This window comes from Adiantum capillus-veneris, chromosome 26, assembly GCF_014529385.1.
Source record: "Adiantum capillus-veneris isolate H3 chromosome 26, ASM1452938v2, whole genome shotgun sequence".
In the NCBI taxonomy this organism is placed as follows: Eukaryota; Viridiplantae; Streptophyta; class Polypodiopsida; order Polypodiales; family Pteridaceae; genus Adiantum; species Adiantum capillus-veneris.
The window spans coordinates 94,078,657-94,097,691 of NC_140956.1; the positions used below are offsets into that span (position 1 = coordinate 94,078,657).

The window sequence follows — 19,035 nt, forward strand, 5'->3', positions numbered from 1 at the left end:
CAGGACATCTGCAGCACCACCTGGATGGACCGCCTTTGCTCCGGTTAAAATGGGGACGTGACCCATGGCATTTAAGAGAATCTTTAAGTGCATGTTATGAGTGGAAAAAGCAAACCCAGAGAATCTTGGAGTGCATGTTATGAGTGGGGAAAGCAAACTTAGGGTAAGAAGTTAGCAAGTTAGTAGTTAAAGATGGTTTGGGCACCATGGCTAAGATCTCACACCATAGCTAGAGGTATCTCCCCACTTCGGCAACTTCCGGCACTCAATCTTTTAAACCCTTTTGAATATTAGGGAATATATATCAGCCTTTGAGATACAATGCAATTCCCCCTACAACATTAAAGATGAAACACAATCGTGCCAGAGCAAGAGTGCCATTTTGTATAACCTCTGGACATTACTGTATGGTAACATGTCGTCTCTCTTTCAATACAAAATCCCGTGCTTTTATGGCAAAAAAAAGAGTGCCGTCTGGGGATTCCCCAGAGAACAAGGTTGCATACCATGGAGCAAGAGCCATATATACGGATCCCTAGGCACCGGAGCACTGTAAGGAACAGGTAGGAATCCTCCTAAAGTGATCCTTCCAAGAATAAGGATGATCACTGATTTTCTCATATATCAAATCCTGCAGAAAAAAATGTTCAGAGTAAATGATTTTGCACCACTAAGTGCCTTCATTGACGCATATAACTTATGAAGGCCCGGTCAGCCTCTTGGCTTCATTGGTCACTTTGATATAAGGGGAACAAAGATGCCCAGACATGCTTGAGGCAACCATGTACCACCATAGGAGCTGAAATGGTCGTTTAAACAATACCTCCCACTCCCTGAGCAATTTCAATCAGTGTTCAACACCCTCAACCATCTGACCTAAACTTTGCTACTCTGTATGTTAGCATTCATGAGATTAGTGCATGTGCGAACCCCTGTTGTCCATAATTGACACTTCCCCAGAACTTGCAAGCACTCAGGACACAACGCCATAACACTGGATCAGGACGAATTGGTAATTTTCTTATCATGGTTAACCCTTTATCGATGTGGCCACTACGGCCAAGATTATCTATGACACAAGTGAAATGCTCAATGGTGGGTAAAATCCCATATTTCTTGCTCATAGCCTCAAAGAGCGTTTCGCCCTTACGCAACTCACCTGCACGAGTGCATGCTGTAAGGACAAGAACAAATGTGATGGAATCAGGCTGGATGCCACTACCAAGCATTTTACTAAACACATCAAAAATGCTCTCAATTTCTCCACACTCTGCATAGCCCGTCATAAGGGCATTCCAAGACACTAGATCTTGAATTGGAAGCCTATCAAAAACCTTCTTTGCTGCTTTGAGTGAGTTGCATTTCGCATACATGCTTACCAAAGAGTTGCCAACAAAAGTCCCTTCCAGAAGCCCCCTTCTTTCAACCTCAGCATGTAACTTGTTACCCCACTCAACGTTCCCGATATTGCCACAGGCCTTGAGGCAGCAAAGTAAGGTTACATCATTTGGAAAAAAACCTTCACGCTGCATCTGGTCATAGCACTTGATAGCCTCCTTTTCATGGCCATGTTCAATATAGCCTCTCAGCAACGAGGTCCATGAGACTAAGTTTCTGTCTGGAATCTTGTTAAATGCCTCCTGCGCTTTGGCAATGGACCCACACTTAACATACATATCGACCACAGAGCTGCACACATACTGGTCAGTGTATAAGCCATTGTTTTCAATAGAATTATGCAGATCTTGGCCCTTACTTAATGCCCCTGCCTTGCCAAATAGCTTGAAAGTCAAAGCTGATGCGACAGGGCTCAAGGGAACGTCCTCAAGTTGCATCTGCTCAAGACATTGTGATGCCTTATTGAAATCACCATGCTCAGCATAGCCTGCCATTAATGCAGTCCAGCACACCACATCCCTAACTGGAAGTTTCTCAAAAACCTGTTGCGCTGAGGTAGGCAACCCACATTTCCCATACATGTCAACCAAGCTGCTCCCCACCCAAGCATCTCTCTCAATGAGACCAGTTCCTTCTAGCAGAGCATGAAAATGTTTCCCTCTCACTCTTGCTCCAGTGTTCCCACAAACTTTCAACACACACACCCATGTAGTTGCGCTTGGAATTACACCTTCAAGCTGCATCTGCTCAAAGCACTTGAGCGCTTCTTTCTCGTAGCCATGCTCGACATATCCCGCAATTAAAGCATTCCATGAAAACACGTTTCGAACATCTAACTTGTCAAAAAGTTCACGTGCCTTCCTGAATGAGCCATGCTCGGCACATATATCAACCAAGGTGTTGCCAATGACAACGTCTTGCTCCAACAGTCCATGGCGCTCGATCTCATTGTGTATCTCAATTCCCTTGTCTATGGCTCCAACTGTACCAAAAGCTTTTAAGAGCGAAACATAAGTGGCTGCATTCGGTGAAATACCTTCTGATTGCATTTGTTCATAGCATTTTATTGCTTCCTCACAGCGACCATGTTGAAGAAAACCAGTCAATAGTGCAGTCCACGAGATAACATCTCGTCCTGGAAGCTCATCCAAGATTTTCCTGGCAATTGAAAACAAACCACACTTGGCATACATGCTGATCAAGGTATTGGCAACAACAAGGTTCTTTTCTAGTCCATGTCTTTTAATGTCAGCATGTAATTTAGAGGCCTCCTCGGAGACTTCCTTGCCATTGTGACCTTTCAAGCTGCAAACATATGTAATGACGTTAGGACAAATGCCCTCTAACTGCATTTGCTCCATACATTTTAGAGCTTCTGCTTCAAACCCATGTTCAGCATAGCCTGAAATCAGGGAAGTCCATGAGACTACATCCCTAACACGAAGCTTATCAAAAACCTGTTGTGCTTTATCAAGTAAGCCACACTTGGCATACATATCAATGGCAGTGCTCCCAACAACAAGATCCTTCTCCAACCAGCCATGTCTTTCAATCTCAACAAGTATCTTAGAGCACTTCTCTGGATCTACCATGCTGCTACAGGCTTTCAAAATGCACACCACAGTTGCTGCTTCTGGATTTATGCCTGATTTTTGCATCTTCTCAAAACATGCAATCGCTTCCTCACCATGTCCATGATCAGAGTACCCTGCAATCAAAGCAGTCCAGGAAACGGCATCCCGAACTTGAAGGCTATCAAACACATCTTGTGCTTTGATAAGTAGACCACATTTGGCATACATGTCAAGTAGAGCACCTCCAACGAGCACATTAGTTTCTAGCAATCCCTGTCTATTGATCTCAGCATGTATTGTTTGTCCCTTGTCTCCAGCTCCTATGCCGCCACATGCTTTCAAGACACACATGTATGTCGCCACATTTGGTGAAACGCCCTCTGATTGCATATGTTCAAAACAGTCAAGTGCATACTCACTATATCCATTTTCAGAGTAGCCAGCAATAAGCGCTGTCCACAATACGACATCCCGAGTTGGAACCCTATCAAACACTTCATGGGCAACATTAACCATGCCGAACTTACAATACATATCCACCACAGCACTGCCAACAAAAGCATTTTCGCTTAGAGCGCCTATTCTCTCCATCTCAGCATGTATATCATGGCCTTTTTCAATAGCACCACTAAGAGAACAAGCTTTCATGCTGGAGACATATGTGGTAGCATTGGGAGAGACACCCTCCAGCTGCATGACATCAAAGCAGTGCAGTGCCTCCTCACAATTCCCATGTTCAACAAACCCTGTAATGAGAGCAGTCCACGTGACAACATCCCGAACTACACTCTTCGCAAACATTTGCTGGGCTTTGGCAATTATCCCACATTTTGCGTACATGTTGATCAATACGCTTCCAATGAATACACTCTTTTCCAACAGACCTATGCTGGCAACCTCTGCATGTACTCGGAGGCCAGTCCGCAAGTCTTTTAGGATTGAGCATGCTTTTAGTAGAGCAACAAAAGCATGCTCATTGAGACATTCAAAGTCATTATTCTCCATCTGCTGGTACGCATTGAGGGTCTGCTGTGGACAATCATTTTTGAGGTAGCAAATAAGGAGCGAACTCAAAGAAGATGAGCTGCGATTTGGCAGTTTGTCAAACACTTGCTGAGCATCAGACATACTTCCAACTTCCGCCAGCATGGAAACTAGGCAGTTACCCAATAATTCATGTGTGTCGAGTCCACGTTCACGCATGTATTGATGCACTTGTGAAGCCTGTAGATGATCCTTCTCCTTCCTACACCTGTGTAAAGTGCGTGCCAAGCCTTCAACTTCGAAGTTCAGAGCCTTTTCTTCGCTATGCATCCTCCAGACACACTCAGGGCGTCCCTTCCAAAAGCTTCTATATTGTGACCCTAAAGCCTGCATCTACAGAGAGAGAGAGAGAGAGAGAGAGAGAGAGAGAGAGAGAGAGAGAGTTGTCTGTCACTCTCTTCCTCCCTCTCTCTCCCTCTCTCTCATCGGTGATAAGGGGTGATCAGTGCAGTAGACTTTGAAAACTGGCGATGACGCCCTTCGTTTTTGGCATGCTTATGATTCTCTACGTATGCTCCTGTGGAAATGTCAAAACTATGGCAGGCTTCATTAGGTGCATTTGATTTGAATTAGTGTATAGCAGTCGATTGGCATCGCACCGTGAGCACTATCTAACATGAGGTTACTGTGGGTAGCAAATGAAGCTAAGGTGATCGGATCAACGGTGGAGAAGTGCGGCCACAAAACCAAAAGTGCACGCAGACGTCAAATGCTGAAAAGTGAACAAAGGAAGGAAAAGTAAACAAGGATTTTTTTTTATTTTTATTTTTATTTTTTTTTTTGGGGGGGGGGGGGGGGGGTAACATGAACTAACTTTATGATCAAGAGTACTAGCACTAGTTTCAACAAACCACACGCGACTACATGGTTAGCTCATCAAGCTCCCAACGTGAGGTAGTGGGTTTCAAATCTTGGGTTGCTAGCCACACGTTGACTTTTTTCAGATCGTTCCCCTGCCTCGAGATTCTCATGCTTTAAGCCCCACCCTCGATCCCATAGCCTTGAGTCATTAAGATAGTGTCAAGGGCACCCCACCTCTTGGGTGGGATCAATGGGGCAGCAGGGTGGGATTGGTTGCACACCGTCCAATCAAAGATCAAACCACAAATGAATGCCAAGTGATCCCCTTCAAAAGTGAACTCCATCCATGTGACCCCTAAGCGAGCTGGATGCCCAATTGTGAGCCCCTGTCTTCCCATGTGGAACGTGGGGATCTCCACGTGAAATGTATGCGATCCAAATATATTCACAAAGTGAACTTCCCTTGAGTTTTTTTCCATATGATTCTTAGTTTTGTTACCATATACATGTGGTAGTGATGTGTGTGAACACACTAGGACAGCCGGGGCCTTTTTCCCCCCTTTAGGAGGTTTTTTCCCCCGTGCATTGTATATACGCCCATCACTCTAGGGCTATCTATCTTTCCATTTGCACACTAAGTAACACACTCTCAATTGTGTGCCTTGAGCTTCCTTCGTCTTCTCCAAGCTGTGTGTGTTTCTCTGCAACCCTAATTCCAACAATTGGTATCAGAGCAGGTCACGTCCTCCCAGGCTTAGTCGCCAGCTGCTCCAACACACGCCTGCTCACTTTCTCCGATTTCAGTGAGCTTTGAAGAGCGTTCGCAGGTCGACAAAAATTTTGGAGGAGCTTGGTCTGCTCAGAATTTTGATTTGGGCTCATTTCGGGCTCCGTTTCCACTACAGGAAGTACTGCATAGGCTATTTCGCCATTTTGTGCAGAATTTATGTCAGCGCCGTTTTCTGCATAACAGGTGCCTTATAGTCTTCTACGGTTTGTGCTATATAGCACAGGTTGTTCCCGCTCTGTTTCTCCTATTTTCGGGCAGTTTTCACATCAGGTGCAGCATTTACCATGGCTGACAACAACAACACATATGTGTTCAAGATGTTTGCTATTGAGGACAGGTTGGATGGGGACAACTACCCTATGTGGGCTTATATAATGCAACATGTTCTTGTGTCAAAGGGTGTCTGGAACATTGTGCAGGGCATTGATGTATGTCCTGGTTCTGAGGATGTAGGCGATGTTGAGGATGTTGCAGGTCTTGCTGCAAGGATTGCAGCTGTTAGAGTTGTTTTGCCTATGGCAGAACAAGCTCGTTGGGATGTTAAGGATGCGTAGGCTCATGCATTGATTGCGTTGTCTGTGATGCACACCATTGTTCCTCACATCCGTTCAGCAAAATCTGCAAAACAGGCTTGGGATATTTTAGCAGGTCTTTATGCAAGCCGCAATGAGGCTAAAATTGCTTTGCTGCGTAAAGAGCTGGAGTCGAAGATAATGCATGAGGAAGATGATATGGAAACTTTCCTTACTAGTGTCAAGGATATCAATGAGCAGCTTATTTCTGCAGGTGAAGTCATTTCAGACAGTTCCCTTGTGCAGACTGTTCTTGGTGCCTTACCAGATTCCTACCAGACTTTTGCTAGTACATGGAGACTGATGACCCAAGGAAATCCTGAAGTTGTCAAGTTTGATGCATTATGCACATTGCTGTTGCAAGAGTCACTTTCTAGAAAAAACAGGACTAGGAAGCGTGCAGTTGAACAGTCTTTTATTGCTTCTCAAAGAAAGGGTGGTAACAGTAATGCAGCCACTTCTTATGGTTCTGCTGCGAGTGGAAAAAATTCTGTTCCTAATGCTTCTGCTGGCAGTACTTCGTCTGGCAATTCTAGTGATAAGGGCAAAAAGAAGATGTGTTGCCATTATTGTAAAGCCAATGATCACTTGATCAAGTCGTGTCCTAAGTTGAAGGCCAAAGAGGCTAAGAAGAAAGAGGGTGGTTCCACTGCAAATGCTAGTTCCACTACAAATGCAGCCATTGTTGAGTCTTCTGTGAAAGGAGACTGTGTTGCTGATGTTGATGCAGAATGGGCTTTTAGCGCAGAGTGCACTTACAATCCTTCTATCCATGATGCATGCTTGTCAGTTGCTGCATATTCACATGTGTGGTATTTCGACAGTGGTGCTACAAAGCACATTACCTCACATTGTGAATTGTTTACCTCTCTTGAGTCTGTCCCTCATGGGAATTCAGTCACTTGTGCCAACAACGCCTCTTATCCAGTTTAGGGAGTTGGAAAGATTGTGCTCACTGCTGCTAATGGCAGTTCCTTCACACTTGTTGATGCACTTTATGTACCTGGGATCAAGAAGAAACTCTTGTCTGTATCCGCACTTGCTAGACTTGGACTTGTAGTCAAATTTGTGGATGACAGATGTACAATTCATGATCTCAGTTTTGGTGATGAAATTGTTGCATCTGGGCTTTTGTGCCGTGGGTTGTATAAGCTCACTTTGTATGACAAGTGTGGACAAAATTTTGCAAATGTTGTTGCAGATTCAAGGGCTATTTCAGATGCAAAACTTTGGCATGCACGTTTTGGTCATCTGAATTTTGCCAGTTTGCTGCGTTTGTAGAAATCTGATATGGTTGCTTCTTTGCCGCCTCTTGAAGCACCTGTCAAACATGTTTGTGAAGGCTGTATTTTGGGTAAGATGCAGCGTTCTAAGTTTCCAAAGGATGGTTCAGTTTGGGCCACATGCAGGTTGCAGCTTGTGCATAGTGATGTTTGTGGGCCCATGCAAACTCCGTCCTTGGGCAATTACCTGTACTTTGTGACTTTCATTGATGATTACTCCAGGCATGCATGGGTATTTCTGCTTAAAGCGAAGTCCAAAGTTTTTATGTGCTTCAAACAATTTCTGGCTATGGCTGAAAATGTCTCGAAATGTACTATGGGCACCCTCCGTTCCGATCAAGGGGGGGAGTATATGTCTCATGAATTTAATGCATTTCTGGCTAGTCGTGGGATAAAACACCAATGTACAGTGACTTATACACCTCAGCAAAATGGTGTTGCTGAGAGGAAAAACAGGTCACTGACGGAAATGGCACGATGTATGGTAAAAAGTCAAGCTTTGCCGCATTCTTTTTGGCTTGAGGCTATTATGTGTGCCACTTATGTACTTAATAGGTGTCCTACGAAAGCTTTGCAGTCTATTACTCCATATGAAGCATGCCATGATAAAAAACCTTCTATTGAGCACATGCGTGTTTTTGGTTGTTTGGCATATGCTTTGGTGCCACAAGTGCAGCACAGAAAATTGGATGATAAGGCTGTCAAATGTATTTTTGTTGGTTATAGTGCTGAAAGCAAAGGTTACAGGTTGTATCATCCGCAAACAAAACGTATTTTGGTTTCTCGGGATGTAGTGTTTGTGGAAGATTCTGTTCAGCCCTTGCTGTCATGTACTAGAGACAGTAATGTAAGCTCACAGGACATTTATGACACTTTGTTGCCTCTTTTCAGTGGTGGAAATACGAATGTAAGTTCCAATGAGGCAAATGTACAACCTATGGGGGTTTCTGAAAATGTTTTAGATCAACCTATTATTGATGCAGATGTACATGATGTACTTGATGAGCAAAGGGCTGAAAATGAGCAGGCTAGAGGTATGCCAAAATGGCTGGTGCACACTTTGCGTGACAGTAAATTGGATGCACCTTTGTCTAGTCGTACTCGTTCAGGCTCTCGCCATGCATCTTATGCATCAGATTGTTATGCTTTGGTTGTGTCTAGTTTACATGATGTTGAGGAGCCTCTGTCTTTAGATGAAGCACAAAATTCAGAAAATTGGATGGCTGCCATGCAATCAGAATATGATGCACTTATAGAAAATGACACTTGGACTTTATGTGATTTGCTTCCTGGCAAAAAGGCCATTGGTACGAAGTGGGTTTACAAGTTGAAACGCAAGCCAGATGGTGAGATCGATCGCCATAAGGCTCGACTTGTTACAAAGGGTTATGCACAGCAAAAAGGCATAGATTATGAAGAGACTTTTGCTCCCACTTGTCGTATGACTACTGTGCGTTTTCTATGTGCATTGGCAGCTCATTTTGGTTGGAATGTACATCAATCAGACATTGTTACTGCTTTCTTGAATGGTGACATATTTGAGGAAGTTTATGTAACGCAGCCTCGCGGTTTTGTCATAAAAGGACAAGAGGACAAAGTGTGTAGATGTAAGAAGGCTTTGTATGGGTTGAAGCAATCTCCTCGTGCTTGGTATGAGAAAGCTGACACTCATTTGGTTAAATGAGGCTTTCGTAATAGTCCAACAGAAAGCACATTGTATGTAAAGCGTGAGGATGATGTATTTCTCATTGTGGTTCTTTATGTCGATGATTTACTGATCACTGGACCAAATGAGAGACACATTGCTGAACTTAAGGCTGATTTGAATGCTACTTTCAAGATGAAAGATTTGGGGCTGTTGCATCATTCCTTGGGTATACAGTTTAAGCAGTGTGATGGTGGTATTGCCTTGAGTAAAAAAAGTTACATAGAGACATTGCTATGTAAGTTTGGACTTGAGGATTGCAAACCTATTGCCACGCCCATGGAAACAGGTTTGAAGTTGAGTCTACATGATGCTGGCGATCCTGCTGATGTCACTCTTTACCAAACTGCTGTTGGCTGCCTCATTTATGTATGCAACACGAGGCCGGATATTCAGTTTGCAGTCTCATAGGTCAGCAGATTTATGCATAGCCCAGGGTCTAAGCATTGGCAGGCTGTCAAGAGAATTTTCCGCTACCTTAGTGGCACTTTACATCTTGGCTTGTTTTATCCCAAGGGGGGATCATTGCCGCCAGACTTACATGCTTTTTCGGACTCAGATTGGGCTGGTTGTTTTGACACGCGAGTGTCCACAAGTGGTTTTTGTTTCATGCTTGGCAGTTCATGTATATCATGGTTGAGCAAGAAGCAACCTACTGTGGCCACTTCGAGTTGTGAGGCTGAGTACAGGGCAATCTTCACAGCTACGGTTGAGTGTGTATGGCTCAGATGCCTTATGGCTGATTTGGGTGTTGGACAGGACACTGCCCACACTATCTACACTGACAGTCAGAGCACATTGGCAGTTGCAAGGAACCCAGTTTTTCATGCTCGCACAAAGCACATTGAGGTGCATTACCACTATGTCAGGGAGAGGCTCTCAGCAGGAGAGATCAGCTTGGCTTATGTGCCAACACAGGACAACCTTGCACATCTTTTCACAAAGGCATTGTCTCGTGAGAAGCTTGAAGCTTTCCGCAAAGCTTTGGGCTTACTCCCCTTTGTGGACTGATCCTGTCCTCAGGGCATGGCACTTCCCTTTACTAATGTGCCAGCTCTCGTTCACCGCATCACTCCAGGGGGGATTTGTTACAATATACATGTGGTAGTGATGTGTGTGAACACACTAGGACCGCCGGGGCATTTTTTCCCTCTTTAGGAGGTTTTTTCCCCCGTGCATTGTATATACGCCCATCACTCTAGGACTATCTATCTTTCCATTTGCACACTAAGTAACACACTCTCAATTGTGTGCCTTGAGCTTCCTTCGTCTTCTCCAAGCTGTGTGTGTTCCTCTGCAACCCTAATTCCAACAAGTTTAGACCACTAATTCAAGCGCGTGAGAGCTTAATGTGAAGATAATTGGCTCATGAGTAAGTAGTGTGGGTTCAACCTCGGGGGTCCAATTGGTAGCACTTTTTAATTGATTCTAGAAAAGGGTCAATGGCGCACATCGTCCGAAGTTGCACACCCTTAATCGCATTTGAAAAGAGGAGTGTCAATTGTCCCGTGGGAAAACATGCGTGAATATATTAGAGAGAGATGAAATAGTTACATCATTGCAAGATAGAACATGCTTTAACCGAGTACATCTATCGAATTTATAGTTGTTACATACCGAATCATTACAAAGAAGACGGACTTCCTCAAAAGTGATTACAAAAGAAAGTCCAATTTCATTTCTTCTTCTATTCCTTCCACGCACTAGCATACATTTCAATGTGAGCAAAGCAACCATCTACTCATCCAATTTCACATATGGGCAAAGGCAGATGGGTTGTTGTGAAGCAAGTGCATGTCATTTCCAAATCTAGTATATGATGTCAAGGCATTCAAAGTGATGCTTCAAATGTCGTGAACTCCAACATCAAGGGATGATATTGCCACTCACCCTCATGTGCCACTCCTCCAACCAATGTTCATATACAAACTTCGGTATGGCGATCACATAGAGTAGTGGGTACTAGCTTGTCAACACAATGGCGACAAGCTCGCCATCAAGGACTACCAGGAAACATGATGTTGCAGAGCTGCCACATTGAGCATTTCAAGTCCTTATTCTATGCGTAGTTAACCGGGCATTTTTGACTAAGAAATTTCCATAATTTTCCCAGTCACCAAGGCATTTCCTCACTTGTTGTTGAATTTATCATTGGAAGCTAGGAAACACCAGCAAAAGGAATGTAATGGGATTTTGATTAACAATTATTTATTGTAGTTGACAGGTGGCAAAGCATGGTTGATTTATGAGCTCTTTACTAGTTTATAGATAATTATTTATTGTAGTTGACATGTGGCAAATCATGGTTGATTTATGAGCTCTTTACTAGTTTATAGATAATTTAATAATAGAGAGCTCTTTATGAGCAAGCATCATTTTATGTCCAAGCGGACATTTGTAATCACTTTTGAGCATTGAACAAACTCTATAAGTAATTATGTGCAAGAGGGAAATGCTCACTCTTTCATGTGGGAGATTTGTACCTAATGCCGTTTCTCTCTTCTCCTACTCTCCTTCCTCATCTCTCACATCCCCATGAGGTATAGCACTCCGCTCTAGGAGGTGCACCTACACCTTATGATTTCTCTCTTGCTCTCTATCTCTTTCTCTGACTATGTTTTATGTCAAATCTGGTTTATGCATGTTTTGTTAGGTATGCATGATTATATTTTGTTTCTCGTTTGTATGTTATTTTTGTCTATTTTGCAAGAACACCACGCTTCTGTTTGTAGCATTCGTATCAAAGCTTTGGCTACATTGTTGCTAATCCAATTATAGTTAGGGAAAGCTCAATTAAGGACAAGAAATATAGCCAGCTAAGTCTTCTTTCATTTCTATGTTGATTTGCTTTCTCTTTCTTTTTTTCTTGCTTGAGATGACCTCTTCTTGTGGATAAATATAAGCAAAATTGTATGTTTATCCTTTCATAGAGTACAAATAGTGGGAGATATGCATAACAGTAGAAGATATGTATAAGAGTGAAAGCGAACAAAAAGTTAATTTGATTAGATTTTAGCTAAGGTAGATTAGCGTGGAGAAAAGAAGAGGGCTTGTTGAAGAAAAAAGAAATCAAATAAGTTTAGCATCGTTTGATAAAACAAGAAGCGGGATTTTTTTTTTCTCGTAGTAGTAGTAATGCGATCCGGAAGACCACCCAATAGGAGATCATGATATTTTTAGCTTAGCTTGGTAAAGAAGTAAACATGGCAAGAAGACAAAGTAGAAGAGGAAGAAGAATAGGAAAATTATCGCCATCATGGGATGCAATTCCAAGAGACCTTTGAGATCCATTCGAACAGACGATGGGAGAGAAGCGTTAACATCATAAGAGTAACTCCCAAAGTCCCTCCTATGTGATTATCTGCAAGGATGTTGGTAACTAGAGGAAGATATAGAAGCATTGAATTCATCATCAAATAGAACTATCCCAAGAGACCCCATAGATCTATTCGATGATTGTGGAACTTAAGACATCTAAGGAGGTGCATCTGTAAAATCTTTTTTTTTTCTTTTTGCCATAAGAAATTACTCTAAAAGACCTTAAAGGTCTCATTTTTTTAAAACTCATTGGGCTTGTTGTATAGTTTCCGCCCGCTAGCAACCCTTATTTTGCATGTGCCAAAGCCCATGACTTGCGACAGCTACAACAACCAGCACTCTCCAAAGCCTTGATTGCCCCTTGACCTAGCCTCTAGGTAACCAGCCAATTGCAAAGGTAACTTTTGCCATGCAATTCAGAAACAATCACGGCTTCCTCTTGCCTCCCTCTTTTCCTTGTTTGCTACCAAAACATACACATATACACCCATTCGCTATCAAGCACCACACACCTACCCAAAATAACTCCGCATACCACAAGTTGCCCACCTACAACCAGCGCACATATATTTCTCTCTCTCACACACTAACAACATTGGCTCCCCTCTGCTTTTGTATCTCTCATTTGTCCATGCAATTGCAGACCTCCCTCCCTAGGTTACCCTCACACCATCTACACCATTGGGTGACACCATGTGCACCACCCTAAAGTTCATTGAGTCAAAAACAATTGCTCTAACGCTACTATGCGATGTCCCAACCATGCCATGTTGGAACATAAAGTCGTTGAAAGCACCAAAACCCTACCCTTTCTTTTCCCAAGTTTCAACTACCCTCCGATGTCGACTACCATAGCTTGCACATGTTCCCAATGTCCACTAGCATGCAGCATCTCAACACCTCTAGATGAATCGCCAATTTTGGCATCCTTTTTAGGAACACAAATGTTTTTCTTTTTTATCAAGGTGCCATGCAGACTCCTCTCTCTCTCTCTCTCTCTCTCTCTCTCTCTCTCTCTCTCTCTCTCTCTCTCTCTCTCTCTCTCTCTCTCTCTCTCTCTCTCTCTCTCTCTCTCTCCTCCCCCCCCCCCCCCCCCCCCCCCAAAGCAGGATCACCAAATGTGTTGGGGTTCATCAACACATGAATGACTAACTTTGAAACACCATTGCTCACAAAGAATCAACTCAGGAAACACTTCAGGCATAGAAAACTCACACACAGTCTACTTTAGATTGAGTTGAATACTACACATCCTTCCAAACTTCTTGCATACTTTGTACCATATGTTACCTTACAGTAGTCAAATCTCCCTCAAACATTAATACACCATTCACATATGCATCCTCATGCCCTAATGCATGTTTCTCTAGCTCTAGCAATGGTTGAAGCCTTTGATCAAGCTTTTGATTCTAAACCTGCAACTCTTTGTTCTTACTATTCAGCTGCTCCAACTCAGGCTATACTCTGACCTCCAAAGTTTGTGTCCACTCCTTAAACATGCCAAGTGACATTTTAACTTTTCCCACTTCACTTTTATGCTATGTCAGAATTTCATGGAGCTCCTGTTTATGCTTCTCATAGATTCTATCTTTGATTTTATATTGTCCATTAACTGAGTTGGTTCCTGTAGCAAAACTTTAGATACACCAAAATCTTGTACCTGTTGTATTTGAATCTCTAGTTGAATTTGTTGCATGCTAATGCACTCTTGCGTAGCTGCTAGCACCTTGACAGTCATTCCACTGTCCTTTGCAACAACATGTCCTTGTTCTGATGTCCCTTCAACATTTAAATATTTTGCAACTTTACATGTGTAATTTCACATCATTGTGCTCCACTTTTTGACAACATGCCAAGGTAGGGAACCTCTCAAATACAAATACATCCAAATCAAATCATACAAAATAAACTTATGGAACCAAAATGTAATGAGAAATCCTCTACTCCAAAAAGTGTAGACAAAAATTCCAACTTGGTGAAACTATTTCACATAAACTTCAAAGGAACATCCTCTTTGAAATTTTAAATATCCACTGACTTTCCATCTACAAAATCATGCTCTGTAGATTTCTGACATACCCACTGCTGCAACTGATTGACTTTCCATTGTTGATGGATATGATGTATGCTGCCTTTTTGCACTGTGAACTTTATGTCATTCCATTAAAATTTTTCCAACTCCATATTTTCAAAATCAGATCATACTCCTATGCAAGACACGTACCATCTATTCCAATCACCAAGTTTGTATGTAATGCATTCTTCTTTGCCCGATTTGCAACTCCAAAATTTGCAACACATAAAAATCCAAATTCTGATAATCCACTATCCGCATCTAATTGTCCATCCTGTAAGAATCCACCTCTATTGTCTCATCAGCTTTAAAACACACATCTTCCAAAAAAAGTATGTTTGGATTGAGAACAACTTGTCCCACATCAATTTCAAAATGCGCATCCATTGAAATTTCATCATTCTGCATTTCAAACATCATTGCATGCTCCACAAAACCTGTTGAACCTGTTTCATACTCCTCAAAAACATTCTCTTAACATTCCTCATGCTCAATTTGATCTATGAGACCTTTTTTTTATTCATCCCAATTAAGATTAGAACAATAAGAAATCTGCTTGTTCAAATTCTCTGCAACTGAAACATATCCTTGCTCGATATCCACCTATCACATCAAAAAATGTCCTTCAAAACATTCAAAACAAAAAATTTGATTCTCCTCATCATCCGCAACATCTAACACGATGGTCTGATTTTTTGTTTGAATTCACCAATTATCAGAATTAGCATCTGTAAACAAACTCATTAGGCACAAAAGACAAAATAGGTGTAGAAGTGGGAGAGTTGAGGAAGGAAAAAGGAGATCAAGAGATGGCGCTGTCGTGCGGCTCCGCTTCCATGAAGAGAAAAAGAGCAGAGAAATGCAAGCTAAGCTTCTTTGAAGCCTACACATTTAATGGTCAGTGATCAGGGCTTGTTAACAGGCCACGTTTAATGATTAATGTATGCCAGATGCGTCTTAAAAGGACCAATAGATGCCTTAATGATGCCAAAAATGATTATTCTTGAAGTGAGCAAAGATGGGATATTATGATCTAGAACTGCATTGCTTGAAGTGCTCTATTAGCTTGTCTTTACGGCTCGTCGATTGGAGCTACCGTGAAGAAGTTATGGCAGTTTGAAGTTTGAGTTAATGCAGATCCGTGCCGGATTGAGCAACTGGAACTGAGGCGACAGAAATGAAAGGAATGCACGGACCTGAACTGCTCACTTTGTGGAGCGCGTCGGTCTTTTCAGATCAGTGATCGGAGTTCCGGTGGCCAAGTTATTCACCGGGGGCCGGGTCCGTGCCAGTCTAGTCGGCTCCGCTAGAGTGCGATCAGGGAGTTTTGAGCTTCATCCAGGTTCTGGAAAATGGTAGAATAAGTGCTCAAGGAATATCTTGTTCTAAATGTTATCTCCTGCAGTGCATTGATAGCTAATGCTCCAGTTGAATTGAATTCCATGGCCGGCTAAAACATGATGTGCTTAACAGAGCTTTGGCTGATACATATGCCAAACAGGGAGATTCATATTAATTTACAGTAATGCTAAAAACGTTTGGAGCCGAATGTCAAGCTTAACATTGCCTGGATGATATGCATGCCAGTTGTGGTGCCGTTACGAAAGCACAAAAAGTGCTTGAAGAGCTTCGTGTTCGGAATGTAATCTCTTGGAATGCATTGACTGCAGGATATACTTACCTGGGCAGGGCCAATATGTATGCCCAAATGTGGTGCCCTTTCAGAAGCCAAGGGCACGGCTGCCTACCCACATGAGCCATAAAGCGGTCATTAGCTCATCAAAGCCCGCCCATAATAGGGAATGGCCGCCCACTAAAGAAATAAAAGGTTTTAGTGTGGAGAGGAGGAAAACAAAAGGCCAAGCATGGCGTGGATAGGCAGAGAGGGAGTGCGTAGGGGGGAAATGAGCTCGCAACGAGCTGGGGAAGCCTCTGGTGGAGACGGCCATGTGACAAAAAATACTAAGCTCGCCATGGCGCATAAATTTGGCGCCACTCCCACGGAATTCTACGCTGTTCGAAATCCGCCTGGCTACGTCAGCAGGGGATGATTTTTATGGCCTCCCTAGCAACGACGGCGCCGTCGTTGCTAAGGGAGGGAGGGAATTATAAATAGGAGTTTTTTTTGGCATGATAGGGTATTTGAGGAAGTTAACAAGGAAGTTGAACGAGGGCAAGAAGGATTCGAAGAAGAAACGAAAGGAGAAGGGACGCTCGAGAGCACGAAGCCAAGGAGGTGGAAGCTCGAGGGCACAAAGCCAAGGAGGTAAGGGTTAAGAAGGGCGAGCCCTCTCTCTTAATTCCTAATCTAAGCAAGGCGAGAAGAAACAAGGAGGATAAGCAAGGGATATCTCTCTCTCTCTCTCTCTCTCAATCTCCAAACCAAGCAAAGGAGAGACTCTCTCTCTCTCTCTCTCTCTCTCTCTCTCTCTCTCTATGTTGACCTCAAGGAGGTTAATTGAAAGCACTCGAAGGGTTTACGGGACGAGCAAGAAAGCAACAAGGGTATCATGCAGGGGATTTTGCCGGATACTTACGTACTAATCAACTTATAAAGACTCTAATGGCGAGCATAAGTGGAAATTTTACAGTCTTGATCTAATTTGAGAGCATTAAACTCTCCTAACTCCATCAGTGCCGTTAACGGCAACCATTTGTAATCGAAATCCACTTCGGCTAATCATTAGCAGTTTAAACCATTTCGGTTGTGAAGTTTAAGTATTAAAGTGTTGATAGAATCTTTTGCCTTGTGTCGTGCGTCTTGTCTCTCTTTCACACCTCTCACAGCCAGAGGCCCAACGCCTGCCCGGCTCACGTAGAAAACACATATCCCCCGACATCTTTGGTAAACCCGACGCGAAACGAGCCGGGGTGGGAGGTAAAGATGGAGATGCCAGATTAGTTAAACCAGTTTATTGAAGAGTTCAGTGCCAATGAATTTGATAAAAATCTGGCAGTTACAGATTTGCCAAAAATGATGGAATTGGTTCAGGGGTATCTACAGGAAGCAAAAGCCATGCAGATAAAAAAGCAGATTGATGATGTTGTAGAGCTAGCACTTGATGTTGTTCGGGAGCAGTATTATAATTTTCAGGGATATGATCTAGAAGGTTTTATTGCATGTTACAAAGCTGAGATGAAGAGCCGAAATGTTCCAGAAGATCGGATGATTGCAGCTTTTGAGGAGGTTGTAAATTCGGATTTTAAAAAGCAGGTTCAAGAACTGGCAGAAGAATATCCCACACGGTGGGAGTATTTTGCAGAGGAATTTATTTACGAAAGCTCAAAGATTCTAGATCGGGACATAAAGGAGATTACAGAACGAAATAAGGTTGTCTTCAGTAAAGGTGAAGGGGATCAGATGCAGATCCTCAACTATGATGAATTCTGGGAGCATATTTCTGCAAGAAGTAAAGCCAAAGAAAATGTTGAGCTGGAATTAGCAGATTCAGTTTGAGAGGAGCTTATTTTGAGCAACGAAGAAAAGGTAAACGATGAATTTGATGTTGAAATAGGCTTATATGATTTTTTTTCAAAGATTGCTCGCAAGGACGCTACCTCTAATAATGGTTCTAGTGAAGACATATATTGTACAGCAAGTGGTTCACAAGCTGCTGACCTTGACATGGTTTCTTCTGAAGGAGTTCATCAAGCAGATGAGCCTCTACAGGACATTTCTAAAACTATCAGCACTATAAGCGAGTAGGTTAACATGTTTGCTGCAGATGATTGCATAAACAAAGCTATTATATACACAGTAGCTGATGAAGCAACTAAAATTGTGGACCCAGCACAGGATGAGCCTGAGGATGTCAATGAACCTATGATTGCTACTAACAATATGCTTGCAGTTGATGCTATCACAGAAGAGGATGCTATAATCGATGAATTTTTGTCTAAATCTGAAGGAGATGTTTATGGCAGTATAGAAGAGCTTTCTGATGCGTATACCTCTTCAGAGGGGGTGCCAGATGAGCCTTTACAGCTCTATAATGTATTGCTAAGTAACATGGATGCAGATGAGGAAGCAGAGGGTGATATCGATGAGTATAAAGATTGCTTAGATCATGTTGATTGTGAACAGGTTATCGACGACAGGGGTTTTACATCTATGCTTGTAGATGGACTGCATGAGGAGATAACTCCTACAATTTTGATGAATGTTGAGACTTCCAAGGGTGATTTTCCTGAGGATGTTATGGATGAAGATCTACAGGATAAAGATGTTATTCATGATCAAGCTGGAATCACAACAGGTGAAAATTCGTCTGATGATACAGGTCGAGAAACTCTCACGGTTTTTCGTGATGTCTATGAAGCTAGAGGGGGTGATGATGCTAAATCATCCTTGATACTCGATAAAATGCACAGGGTTTTTCATTCGCTTGGACAATGTGCCCTAAGTGGTTGGATTTGGCTGCTATTCCTATTGATGCTTATGTTAGTGATGTCTTGGCTACCAGTAAAGGGGAGTCA

At 42.7% G+C, this 19,035-nt stretch overlaps 1 protein-coding gene across 1 annotated transcript; it reads right to left on the bottom strand.

The window, feature by feature from the left end:
* Positions 1-247: 247 nt before the first annotated feature.
* On the bottom strand, positions 248-4,536 carry LOC147423834 (pentatricopeptide repeat-containing protein At3g09040, mitochondrial-like). Its single transcript, XM_086501123.1, has one exon. It carries the CDS (start codon positions 4,347-4,349, stop codon positions 906-908), a length of 3,444 nt encoding a protein of 1,147 aa, XP_086357249.1. The 5' UTR covers positions 4,350-4,536; the 3' UTR covers positions 248-905.
* Positions 4,537-19,035: the final 14,499 nt, after the last annotated feature.

Excerpts from the sequence above, each read along its gene's own strand:
- LOC147423834 (XM_086501123.1), bottom strand. The coding sequence starts at position 4,349 with ATGCAGGCTTTAGGGTCACAATATAGAAGCTTTTGGAAGGGACGCCCT.